We start from the raw sequence: 14,257 nt of genomic DNA, 5'->3' as shown, positions 1-14,257 counted from the left end.
GAATTTTGAAAGGTGCGTAGTGGGGCCTCTGTCCTCGGTGCTGATCAGTTCACCAAGAATTAGTCTTTTCTTTCTTTTTGTCTTCTAGGAGTAATGGAGTCCAAAGAGGAGCAAGTGGTAAAAAATCTCAAGAAGGAAAGTGCCCAACAGGAAAATGAAGGCGGGGAGCAGGCCCCCGTGCAGAATGAAGAGGAATCCCGCCATTTGGGAGGGAGAGAAGGCCAGAAGCCTGGAGGAAATGTCAGACGGGGGCGGGTTAGGCGACTTGTCCCTAATTTTCGATGGGCCATACCTAATAGGCATGTTGATCACAATGAAATGGGAGATGATGTAGAAAGGTTTGTAGGGCAGATGATGGAAATCAAGAGGAAGACTAGGGAGCAACAGATGAGGCATTATATGCGCTTCCAAACTCCTGAACCTGACAATCATTATGACTTTTGCCTTATACCTTGAATCCTGAGGTTTTTCCTGAGATTGATAAAGTGGCCATCACTCTACAAGCTTGTTTTTTTGTGATTTACTTTTTCTGTATTCCTTTTGGTGTTCCCACTTGTCAGTTTCTAATTGAATATTGTTTTGTCTTGGTCTAAAAGATTCTGTCAGCATGGCAATTTCATCCAATATAAGAAAAAATTTTCATTTCATAATTTGAAGTTAATAAAGCATTTTAAAAAGCAATCTATATTCCATCATCTTCTTCCACCTTAGTTCTTATTTTTTGTTAATGTTACCTTTCCTCTCCAAGTACCTGGACTTAAAATCTCAGTTGTGTTTGACAATTATTATTATTTTTTTTGTCGCCAGCCAATCAGTAAGGAATAATTGTACCAATAATTATACATCTGATATTTTAAGAATTATGTCCTAGTGTTTTTCAAAGTGTGCGCACACCTTCTGTGTAAAAACGCCATGAGGGGAGGAGGGTTTGAGAATATAGTACCTCTGGCCCTTATTCTCCAAACCCCTGAGTGGGGCTCTGAAATCTTCATTTTTAACAAAGTCTTTAAGTAATCCTGATGTACTCCACACCAGTGCCACTGGTGTGTGTGTATGTATCTATATACATATGTGTATATTGTGTTATATTAGGTGTAGAAAATAAAGAATAACAGGATGAATATCTGAATTCAGTGGGCAAAATATTCAAAAGGGAAACTATGAGATGTTAAAATAGACTGATTACAGTAGTGAAAGGGGTGGTGGCAAACTGGAGGACAAACAAAGCATGCCTGAAGGTTACAACATTCACCCTGAGGGACCCACTTCCCCTGTCAACACTTTAAAATCCAGGATCTCATTTTATCCTTATCACAACCTGAAAGGTCTGTATTGTTATCCTGCCTTTACAGAGGAGGGCACTGGAGTTTAAAGATGCTAGATACCAGGGCTATTCCCTGCTGCATATCTTGGGGAATGGGTGGGTTCGACCTGGGCCATTTCCTATAGGACCTTGTCATCTGGAGATGCAGAATATTTCACTTCCATAATGGGTGGTAAGCTGAGGGAGGTCAAAGACTCAGCAAGAATGGGGCTGGTTTTCTATACATTGCATTTCTGGGTCTCCAATAAAGACATTTTAATTTTTAGAATATTGGGGCATAAAAAAACTTAAGACCCTCCAGTCCAGTGTTCAAAGTAAGGATTGCTGCCCATTATGGCTCTTGAAATAAGTTTTGTGGTCAAAACAAGCAATTAAAAAAGAATAGAAAAAAAAAACTCAGAGTCCATCACCAATGAGTAATGTTAAAAGTTGTTTTGAGAAACTTGTTTTAGTTTTATGTGTAGGAAATATCACCTTTAAAATGTACTTTTAACTGCAAGTCATCACAGGAAAACAGCCACATCTTCAGTCCAAACTTGATTTCACAGATGAGGAAACTGGGTAGGAAAATGATTTTCCTAAAGTCACACAGCCAGTTAGCAGAAGAGCTGTGACCACATACCTGGTCTCCCAATTCTCTTGCTTGTCTTCTCACCATAGTGCCTCCATAGAGCATTATTTGGAAATTTTTGCAGTATATCCTGATTGCCAGTCAATATGTATGAGCAAACATGTACAACTTATACAAAATCACTGTTTATCTCATGTTCACAGTTTATTCATTAGAGTCCCTGCATGTCTGACTGAGAAATACATTTGAGGAGAACTCTGTGCTTCATAAAATTTTGGAGCTGGAATGATCTCTCACCTTCTGTCTAGAGGATGAAGAGTCTCATTTGAAAATGCATGGTGGTGAACTCATACGCACTTCATAAACGCTAGCCAATTGAGTGAAGAAATGAATGACCTTTTTAGTACTTCTGAAATTCAAACCGTGTGTTCTGGCAACCACCAATTCTAGTTTTACCAGGATAGCATGGACTTAAAAAAAAAAAAAAAGAAAGAAAGCTGCTGAAGGTGTGGGATGGGATCAGAACATGATTAGCTGAAAACTGAAACCTCTTCAGCAGGGTTTTTTGGGGAAGGTGAGGGATGAAGACAGACTTTCTGGAAGAAGTAAGGGTCAATGTTTGGGTTCAGAATATGGTTTTTTGAAGTATTGAAATAAGTCCCATCTCCTTGGTGTTTCTGGAAGAGAGATGATAAGGACAAAGCTTTCTGGAAGTGGTAAAGGTCAGGAAATAGGTTCATAATGTGATTGGCTGAAGGAGAACCAAATTAAGACCCTTCTGGGAATTTCTGTGATGATGGCAGATGAGCACTGAACTTTCCAAAAGAAGTAAAGTTGAGGACCGTGATCAGAACACGATTGTTTGACAGAGAATTGAAGGAATATCCCTTCTGGGTGTTTCTGCAAGTTTGGAAGAGTGAGAACAGAATTTTCTGGGAAAAGTAAAAGGGGGCTGTGCCAGAAGAACTGAGGTATCGCAGTGAGCACTTTAAATAACTTATGCATTGCATTGGAGGGTCAACTTTCCCTGATCTTGGCGGGCAATACATTTGCCTTTTTAAGGTGATGACAGAGAGATATTAGTGAGTGTCTCTAAAGAAAATAATATGAACCTTTTATAAAAACCAACACAAATGAATAGACTGTTAAATTTTTAAAAATTATACAGACAAATCTCAAAAAGTTTTATTTGGGAATAGGTCATTGCAATGGGAATAGACATGCCATAGTAAACTATGTACATGTTCAGGGAGGTAAAGGAAGACAAAGGGTTTAAAGGAAAAGTGATGGAGGATTACATAATTATTTAGGATAATTATCCTCGGCTACAAGAATGAATAACAAGGGTGACACCAGTTTGAGGTTGAACAGGTTGCTGGGCAGATTTCCTCACCAAAGTATTTTATTTATTTATTTTTTTGTATAAGGTTGTGTTGGCCTTTGTGCAAGGTTGTAGTTTTGCAGAGTTCTTTGTAATCATTTTTGTTATCAGGCATTCATTCATGAGAATCTTCCCTTCATGGCCTTCCCTGGCTCTACTTGACGGGGTGGGTTTTTTTGTTTGTTTGTTTTGGGTTTTTTTTGACACAAGTGACTTCTTTTTTATTCTGACAACTTTTAGAAAAATCAAGAACCAAGAAAAGGGACTATCACATTCATCTCTATCAGTTATTTATACCTTGATGTTTGTATATTTTTAGTTTCTTGAGGAAAATATGTATTTTTTTATAGATATTGGAGCAAAGCTTGGGATAGAAGCCTGGTAATTCAGGAGAGAAGGGATGAGTAGACCTCTGAGAAGAGGAGAGTCAGCATTATCATACATAGTAGCATATGCTGCTGTCTTCAAATTACAGAAAATGAAGACATCACTGAGGTAGTCTTTGAAAGGCCAGTACTATGGACTGAAAGCTTGTGTCCCCTCCCCCCTAAATCAATGTGTTGAAATCTTAACCCCCAAGGAGGTGGTATAAATAGGTGGGACCTTTGGGAGGTGATTAGGTCATGAGGGCAGAGCTCTCCTGAATGGGATTAATACCTGTATAAAAGAGACCCCGGATAGTTCCCTCACCCCTTCTATGAACCAAGAAGTGGGCCCTCATCAGACACTGAATCTGCTGGTGCCTTGAACTTGGACTTCTCAGTCTCCAGAATTGTAAGAAATTGATTTCTGTTGTTTATAAGCCACCCAGTATACAGTATTTTGGCCCAAATGGGCCAGTACACCCAGCAAGGAAAAAGTGAACTTATAATGAAAAAAGCAAAAACAAATAACCCAACTAAATATCATAAGAACAAAACACCAAAACTTGTTACCACTTCCAGTCCTTTCAGTTTGTATCTACACAAGAGTAATTATGTTATCTTTACTGGGGTATAATTAAAGTTTAAAAAGATATTTGAAGTATTCAATTTAATCCATTTTACATGTATTTAAACCTATGAAACCAAGACCACAATCAAAACAGCAAAACTAAAAAAAAAAAAACAAAACACCTTCATCATTTCCAAAAGTGTTTTTCACATTTGTAATACAGCCCTCCCTCCACCCCCACTGCCACGAAACCTCTGATCTGCTTTCTGTCACTATAGTTTGCATTTAATCGTATTTTTTAATATCAATTGGATCATAGAGTATGTATCATCTTCTATTTCTATCTGGCTTCATTCATTAAGCATAATGATTTTGGATGTAGTAATAGCATATTCCTTTCTATTGCTGAGTAGTATTCTATGGTATGATATTCACTTATCTGTTGATGTACCTTTAAGTACATTCCAATTTTTGGCTATTACAAGTAAAGCTAATATGAATATACACATACAAATTTTCGTGTGGTCATATGTTTTCATTTTTCTTGGGTACATACTTAGGAATGGAATGGTTACATTGCGTGGAAGTTATATGTTTAATTTTTCAGAAACTGCCAAATTGTTTTCCAAGGTAAATTGTTTACCATTTTATATTCCCATAAGTAGAGGAAGGAACTTCCAATTTCTCCACATCCTCACCAACACTGAATATGGTCAGGTTATTTTTGTTAATATTTAAAAATTTTAACCATTCTAAAGGGTGTGTAGTGATATCTTGTGGTTTTACCTTTCATTTCTCCAGTGACAAATGATGTTCAGCATCTTTTTGTGCACTTATTAGACATTCATATCTTTTAAAAAATCTCCTCAGATAGTTTGCTCATTTTTAATTGGGTACCATTCTTACTGAGTTGTGAGAGTTCTTTACAAATTCTAGATTCAAGTTTTTTGTCTAATACATATGTTGCGAATTTTCTTATGTCTTGGTTTGACTTTTCATTTATGTAATGGTTTCTTTCAAGAACAAAAGTTTAAAATTTTTAATGAAGTTCATTTTTTCTACTTTTTCTACTATAACTGTGTTCTATCTAAGAAATGTGCTGCCTAATCCAAGGCTATGAAGATTTTCTCCTATTTATTTTTCTAAAATTTTATAGTTTTACGCTTTCCATTTTGGTCTATGAACCATTTGAAGTTCATTTTTGTGTATGATATACATTAAACTTTGGTGTTTATTTTGTTTCATATGAATATTCAACTGATACATCACCATTTCTTGAAAAGACTTTCCTTTCTTCATTGTCTTTGCACCTTTGTCAGAAATCAAGTACTCATATATATGTAGATCTATTTCTGCACTGCCTATTCTGTTTCATTTATCTGTATCTTTTCGCCAATACCAAACTGTCTTGATTACTGTAGCCTTACAGTAAATCTTGAAATCAAGTAGGGCAAGTCCTGCAAATTTGTTCTTCTCTGTTAAAATTGCTTGAGATATTCTAGGTCTTTAAAATTTTTATATAAATCTTAGAATCAGCAGGGATTTTTACTGAGATTGCTTTAAATATGTAGATCAATGGTGAGAATAGCTACGTTAATAATATTGAATCTTTCAATATATGAAAATGGTATATCTTTCTATTTTATTCAGATATTATCTTTCTCATCAACGTTTTGTAGTTATTGTGGAGGTCTTATGAATCTTTTGTTAGAGTTAACTCTAGGTATTTTATGTTTTTTGTTGTTGCTGTAAATTGAATTTTTTAAAATCTCATTTTCTAATTGCTGTTAGATATAAACATACACTTGATGTTTTAATATTAACCTTTCATCCTGTGACATTGCTAAATTAATTTATTAGTTCTAGTAGCTGATTATAGTCTATGCAACTTTCTACATAAGCATTTATATTATCTACAAATAAGGACAGTGCTTCTTGTAAGGAAAACACAAAACAAGAGTGTTGTCACAGCACTCAAGGGTAAAGTCAAGGCCCCTGATGTTTCCGTGAACTGGAATAAACTGAAAATTCTCTGAATCTGTCACACAGAGTATCTTCTCTCTTTTTCTTATTTTTGCATGTTTCCCAAACTAATTGAGTATAGCATCATGTTAATAACCTATTCATATCCTTTCCCATAAGGAGATATGAGAAGGATGGATGCTAGAGCTCAGGAATTGTGTTTGGAAGGGAACAGGACATGATCATACATGTCTAGGGATGCCTCTTTCTGTTTTGATAATACCGAAAAATGTGAGCGGCCCCTGACCATTAGGCTAGACATTTTCAAGTGAATGGCAGAGTCTGGCACAGGAATAAATCAGTCAGGAGGACCAAATTATGTGGAATGGTCAGACAAGAGCAAAACTACTGGGATATGTCCCTTAGAAACTTCACACCCACTAGAATGGCTATTATCAGAACAAACAAACAAACAAACAAACAAACAAGCAATAACAAGTGTTCAGGAGGATGTGGAGAAATTGTAACCCTTATACATTGCTGGAGAGAATGAATAACCATGCAGTCGCTGTGGAAAACAGTTTGACAGTCCTTCCAAAAGTTATACATAGAACTACCATGTGATCTAGAAATTCTACTTGTGGGTATACACTCAAGAGAATTGAAAACATACGTTCACACAAAACTTATACATAAATGTTCATAATAGCATTACTGGTAATAGCCAAAAAGTGCCAACAACCCAAATGCCAATCTAATGATAAACCAGTAAACAAAATGTGGTGTATCCACAAAATGAATTATTCAGCAATAAAAAGGAATGGAATGCTGATATATACTACAACATGGATGAACTTGAAAAACATTATGCTACGTGAGAGAAGCCAGACACAAAACACCACATATTGTATGATTCCATGTATATGGAATGTCCAGTATAGACAAATCTATTGAGACAAAAATTAGATTAGTGTAGCTAGTGGCTGAAGGGAGCAGCAATGAAGAGTGACTACTAAGGGATACAGAGTTTCTTTCTGGGTTAATGAAAGTGTTCTGGAATTAGACATTGGTGATGATTGTGCCACCTTGTGAATATATTAAAACCAGTCTATTATACTCTTCCAAAGGGAGAACTTTATTGTATGTTAATTATGTCTCCTTAAAACAATATATTATTACAAAGGAGAACATCAATACTCAGACACAATAATTTACTATGAATAAAATAGTTTGGTTATCTCCAGATAATATAGAAAAATATAAGGAGTAGCGTGGAAAGCATAGATATATTTAAGTATAAAATGTCTTTTAATACATGATGAAATTGGTGGGTCAAATCAAAAAGAAAAGCTGTGTCATTCAACAAAATATTTTTTTTTGTTCTACATTATGCTGACATGGGAACCAGGCAGTTAATGTGGCTCCCTGTGGTAGGCTTCTCAGCCCAAGGTGGGGAAGCATTTCATCTCCAATATCCCTCCCTATTAAGAAGTGTTGCTGAATAAATATCCATCTATTCTTGATAGGGCATGGGTACTTGTGGAGTATGCATAACGCAAATGTACTTCACAGAGCCTCGATTTCCAAAGCCTTGCAGTTTCAAATATTGACCTTACATAAAACAGGAAATTTTCCCCAGGCTATTGAGTCTCTGTGTAAGATTAAAGAGTTGTAACACAGCAAGGTTGCTGGCTCAAAGACAGACAGGTTACTGATTGATATATAAAGTTACTGGGAAATTGCTGTAAGAAGAGAATGTTTGTTAAAATCAAGCTTTTGTGAGTGGATTGGCTTAATGGCATGTTACTAGCTTCTATTGTTAAAACTTGTTAAATGGTACTCAGCAAAAACCCCACCTATGTTTCTTCCTGTAACTTCCTGGGCTGGAAAATAAATGCAGGAAGAGAACCCCAACTTGTAGTTAATTTCCCAAATGGAAGGAATACCTTGCTCTTGAGGGTTCTGGGATATTAACCCCTTTTTGAGGCTTCTCACTGCTCAGAAGGGATGGGCTTTGAATAATCTTTGGTGGCTCCATTACCCAGGGGAAAAGGGGTGACAAATCTGTCCAAGGCAAAGCAACAGGTACTATATAACAAAACTTTTTAATAACCAGTCTCATCACCTAATAATTAGGAATATAAGCTAGAATCTGAGGTCTGCCATTTGATCTTGGAAAATTTTTGAGTCTCAGTTTTCTCATCTATCCAGCGGGGCCAATTCTATTTAACTGTGGCTGCTCGTCCTTTGGGGAAGACTATTCACAGTACTTACTTGTGATGTTGTAGCAAGGTCCTTCTTCAAGGAGCTCTGGGTATGATGTTTGAACTGACTCTGGTCTTGTAATTAAGAGACAACCAAGACTATCTAGTGGCTCATATCAGGCCTGTGTTTGCGATACCTGGGGGGTTTCAGTAACCCAAATTTAATAGATCTGCAACATAACCAGTGCCACTTTAGACAAGCCCAAGTACAAAATGGCGCTGCCCACCTCCTCCCCTCCCCTCACCCCTTCCCTTTACAAGAAGCCTCCGGGCTTAAACAGAAACCCCTTTTGCTTCCATAAGGATGCAATTAGCATTAGCATAATGACCCTCCTTGATGGTATCAGCCCGACCTTGGGGCACTATATAAGCTCTTACCACCCTCATACCTGGTGCTGTCCCACATTTTCAGGGCAGCACCGGGCTGGTCCCCACTTTGAGCACAGCCTGGCAGATTCTTTTTCTTTAATAAAGCTTGAACAGTAGCTGGCATCTCAGCTCACTTTCTTTCAAAGTTAAATAGGAAATTTGTGTGAAACCTATTCATTTTTCTCTGAGTAATACATATATGTCAAGGCAGGCTGTTATAAAAAACATTTTCAAAAATATCAGAGGCTTAGCAAACTGAAATTTTAATTCTCATTCAGATAACTGTTTAATGCAGGTGGGAAGGGAGTGGGATCTACTCCATGCAATCATCCAGCTACCAAGATGTCAGGAAACTCCACCATCTTTAGCATGTGACTTCTAAGATTGACTGGGTTGTTTACCTCCAGCTGAAAGACAGAGGAAGAAAGAGGGCTCATGGGAGACTATGCTGGAATTTTCATATGGGTGAGATCTGAAATTGGTAAACATAACTTCTGCTCACATTCTAATGGCCAAAAATAAGTCACTTAATTAACTGCAAAGCAATCTGGGAAAAGCAGTCCATGAGTGTGAACCTAGAAGAAACATGGAATAACATTTGGTAAACACACATACTGTCTCTGCCATAGTATAACAGGATCGGTTAGCTACTGACAAAAAATTCTTCCAACTCAGACTATTTTGTCTTACTTGACATTCTATATTAAGGTAACCAGGACTTCCTCATCTTTGGTGATTAAATGCAGCTTCTTAGTTTATCCTACCTGAGATCCTGGGATCCCTACTCAAATGAAAGTTTCATGTCAAATTTGAGTCACTCTCAAGCCTAAGGAAAATAGCCATTATTAGTTTTTAAAATGCTTGCTTGTTCATTGCTCAATTTCTTATTAAAAGTAGCATCTTCTGGCCCTCTCTTCAGACATGGTTAGGATAAATACACTCGAACATTCCCTTTTCCACGACTCTTCAGATTCTGTCCTCTACATCTTACTAAGCAATCTCTGGTATACTGACTTTCTTTAATGTGATACATCAAGAGGCCATATTTCAGTCAACCAGCTGAACAAACAATTAGAATCCAGCTTCATGAGATCGCACATTGAATTAAGAATTTCTTCTCTGTGAGCAAATAGTAATGAATTCAGCTGGGTTTGTTAGCCTAACAAATTATTATCAGGCATTTACTATGTGCCTAGTGCTGTCCTAGGTATTGAGAATTACAGCACTGAACAAAAACAAAAACAAAATTCAGTCTTTGGGGAACTTGCATTCTTATTGTAGAAACAAAAGAAGGCTCATGTGGAAACATCTGAAGGAGGTGAGAGAGTGACCCACATGGGTATCTGAGGGTAGAGTTTTCCAGGCAGAAGAAATAGCAAATGCAGTGGCTCTTAGATGAAAACATGACTGACAAAGGTAGCTAAAATTATGTTCCTTCCCACCTTTATCTAATATCCTCAGAACCTGTTCCCACACATATTCTCGAGATGTTGCCAATGTAGCAAAGACGTTGAATAAGGAGTTGTAGGATGTAATAATATAAAAAGTGATTTTTTCCTCCTGTTGTCTATGCAAACATGTTTTTTGGAACTAGTTATTCTCCTATCTCTTGGGTGAGATCTAGGGTATGTTCCATGACTTTTCTACTTGCTCTTATAAAGGGAAAGTCCTCCTTTTAGTACTAGTCATAAAATAGTTTCCATTTAATAAGGGCAGAGAGGAAGTGAGAAGAGGTTATAGTCCTATATAACTGGTGCTGTTATGATCATCTTCTACTGACAATTTCTAGGCTAGGAAGGTATTAAAGTTGACTCCCTCTCTAGTGTGGTATCTTTAGGGGTTCTATAGGGAGTCCTCCATTGTTGAGGGGCTCTCACTTGCTGGTCTCTTGAAATGCGCAAATATTTATGATATGGGCTAGTCATTTTTGACTCCTGCTTTAGCCTTTAAGCTTCCAGGTTCTTGCTGCCAAGATTGCTTGCTCCTCCAGAAGACCATCATTACTTAGATCTATGACATCCATAAACTAGTTCTATCTCCTGTATGGCCCATGTTATATCTATGGGAGCCACTCACACATCTTTTGCCAAATATGTCTGTACTCAAACTTTATTGCCTCTGATATCAAAGTAGCTGGCCAGCCTGTCTCTTGTCTTTTAAATTTCTTAGAGATGATTCAGATACCTACTACTTTACTGAGTTCCAGGAACTCTGAATGATCCAATTGAAGCTTTTTGTCCTAGTCTTAAGGTGACAAGAAGAGCCCTTACTCCTTCTTCATGTTGAGGCACTCATTGAATACCAACATCTCTCATTAAAAATTCTCTTCCAACTGTGGTTACTAGATGTGGAAAAGGGAAGGGAAGGGAGGGGGAGAGGGAGGAGGATTAATGAAAATTGGTTAACAGACACAAAGAAGGATTACATATTGTAATGATGAATAACCTATCTATTCTGATCTGACCATTACATGTTGTACACAACTATTGAAAGTCAAGTTTGTACTCCATATAATGTATATAATGAATTATCTTAAAAAAAATTCTCTTCTGATCTTCAACAATCTTCTCGGCCCTTTCAAATGTCTTTTGTAGGCTGGAAATGGGTGATTGTCTAAGCATAACAAAATCAGTACCATTCAAGTCCTTTGCAAGACCTGCTTTTTATAGCTTTTTTCTCCACTTTGGAATTTGGCAGTAGTTGACAATAATTTTCTTGAGATCTCAACCAAAAATGAGACTGAAATAGGTAAGGTTTTATTTCCCCTTATAATAATATAAATATTAAAAAAGCTTGAAATTCATCTGGTGTGTGAGCTATTTGATTTTCTAATTTTAATTCTTCCACCCACCGTTATCCCCCTGAACACTGGGATTTGATTCTAGTTGTACACTTAAAGAAAATGAATGTGTCTGAGGGGCAATAGGGAGGGAATAAGGACACTTGGTCTCCTTTACAAGGTGTCTTCAGGCACGGAGTTATGTATCATCAAACAAAGTAGAAATAGCCTCACCCATATAGGGGAAGTGGGGATAATTTGGCTGGTAAGAAAGACCCAGGAAGGTTTGAAAGCAGGAGTACTCTGAGTCAGGGTTCCATTTTCCCCCTTCCTTAACTTGGCTTTCGCTTCCTCCTAGGTTCTTATACTGCTCATTCCTTAAGGACCAGCCTTGATCATACAGCATCTGAGACCATGCCAGCTAGAAGCAATCTTTCCCATTCCTGTCATTGATGCACAGTACGTGGGTCCTTGATCTCTCTTGTGGCCTTTAACAAAGGCTGGCCTGTCCCTTTCCTTTTTGTGTGTGTATGTATGTGTACATGTGGAGGGGGTGGCTATTTCCTCAGAAAGTTAGGTGCTAGGGTAGCAGGCAGGTGCCCACTCTCATTCTGCTTCGGTGGCTTCTGTAATGTTTAATTGGTCTCCAGAAATCTCAGAGGCTTGGAAGAAACTATTTGCTGATTTGCTCACAAATATGCCTTCTTTATTCCTGCACAAAGTTAGGAGCAGATATTTTATTGACCCCTCTGCTGCTTACTCTGCTTACATGTAGTCAGAGACAACCTTAAAATCATTTTAATGGAGTTATTAACAGAGAATGTCCTCAACTGGGTATAAAGGTTGTGGAATATACTATAACGCATATGTACTTCACAGGGCCTGGTTTTCCAAAGCCTTGCAGTTTCAAATATCGACCTTGCAAGGACAGGAAATTTCCCTCAGGGTATAAGTCTCTGTTGCAAGATAAGGATTATGGCACAGCAGGTTGCTGGCTCAAAGACAGACTAGTTACTGATTATTATGTAAAGACACTGAGAGATTGCTGTTAAGAAGGAATGTTTGCTAAGATCAAAATGTTGTTGATAGGACCACTTACTTGTCTACTGGAATGTCATCTGGCTTGTTTCACTGAAAGTTACCAGCTTATACTGTTAAACTATAACCCCACCTTTGTCTCTTCCTGTAACTTCCAGGTCTGGAAAATAAAAGCAGGAAGAGAACCCCAATTTGGCATTAATTCCCCAAGGAAGGGATGCCTCTCTCTTGAGGGTCCCAAAAGGAGATTAACCACTTCGGGGCCTCTCACTGCTCAGTAGAGATGGGCTTTGAGTAATCCTTTGCATCTCCGTCACCCAGGGGAAGTGGGGTGACAAATCCGTGGGGGGCAAAGCAATGCAAAGCAACAAAATGGTGAAGCAACGCAAAGCAACAAAGGTGATGATCTGTTTGTGGCCAAGTGCTGTCTTCTGAGCAGTTTCACAACACATAAGCTATATTTACCTTTGAATTTAACTTAAAACCAACATAGTTTACATTTTTTAGCTTGGTAATATATCCACATAGTTCAATCATAAAACAATTAAAAAACTGTTTGTTTTTCTTGTCCTCATCTCTTCCTTCTTCAACAATTTAGTTCTAACACCATCTGATAGGGAAGGGCAAGGTAGGTGTCTTTATCAGAGTAGAGGAGGGAGCTCTGTCTGCCTGAGCAGAATGAGGAAGGCATCCATGCCAGGAGAGCGGCTCATTGTAGAGAGTTAGAGACTAAGAATTGTGAAGAGGGCTTTCCGGGGAGGGGACAACCAAGTGAGAGATGTTGCAGTTCTCTTTGGTTGAAGAGGGCCTCAACATGGAAGCAGTATGTGGCAGACTGGAGTGGGATTTCAAAGTCTAAGCAGGTTAAGAAGCTTGTCCATGCACATGGCCACTAACAGTGTGAGGAGGGGAAAAATGGAACCCTGACTCAGAATACTCCTACTTTCAACCCTTACTGGGTTTTTCTTACCAGCCAAATGAGCCCCACTTCCCCTATATGGGTGAGGCTGTTTCTACTTTGTTTGATGATACATAACACCCTGCCTGAAGACTCCTTGCAAAGGAGACCAAGTGTCCTTATTCCATCCCTATTGTCCCTCAGACACATTCATTTTCTGTAAGTGTACAACTAGAATCAAATCAAATAGGTGACAATGTGAGCACCAAAATAAGTAATGATGGAAAATAGTATAACTCATTGAATCAAATAAGGAAAACATGAATAAATATCTAGATAAGTAAATACATAAATACACAACAAGCATTTACATAGTTTCAAAATGTTTCCCTATAAAATATTTAATCAGTATAAAGGAAAAGAGTACTGGAATGGCCTGAAAGTCACCACCTTAAAAAAAGGTCAAAGATTAATACCTCCAGCCTTATTTTTTTTGCTCAGCGTTGCTTTGGCTATTCATGGTCTTTTGTTATTCCAGATAAATGACTGTATAGTTCTTTCCATTTCTGAGAGAAATGTCATTGGAATTTTGATGGGGATTGCATTGAATTTGTATATTACTTTGGGTAGTATAGTCATTTTCACTATATTGATTCTTCCAATCCAGGAGCATGGGATGTCTATCCATCTTCTTGTATCCTCTCTAATTTCTCTCAGGAGTGGTTTATAGTTCTCGTT

At 37.7% G+C, this 14,257-nt stretch overlaps 1 protein-coding gene across 1 annotated transcript; it reads left to right on the top strand.

Annotated features, from left to right (window-relative positions):
• The first annotated feature begins 65 nt into the window (after positions 1-65).
• On the top strand, positions 66-681 carry BEX4 (brain expressed, X-linked 4). The gene has a single exon (XM_008591058.1). It carries the CDS (start codon positions 94-96, stop codon positions 454-456), a length of 363 nt encoding a protein of 120 aa, XP_008589280.1. The 5' UTR covers positions 66-93; the 3' UTR covers positions 457-681.
• Positions 682-14,257: the final 13,576 nt, after the last annotated feature.

The sequence above is a fragment of the Galeopterus variegatus genome, unplaced genomic scaffold, assembly GCF_000696425.1.
Source record: "Galeopterus variegatus unplaced genomic scaffold, G_variegatus-3.0.2 Scaffold6600, whole genome shotgun sequence".
Classification (NCBI taxonomy): Eukaryota; Metazoa; Chordata; class Mammalia; order Dermoptera; family Cynocephalidae; genus Galeopterus; species Galeopterus variegatus.
Note: the sequence above shows the minus strand (reverse complement) of the source record. Positions and strands in the feature narration are given on the sequence as shown.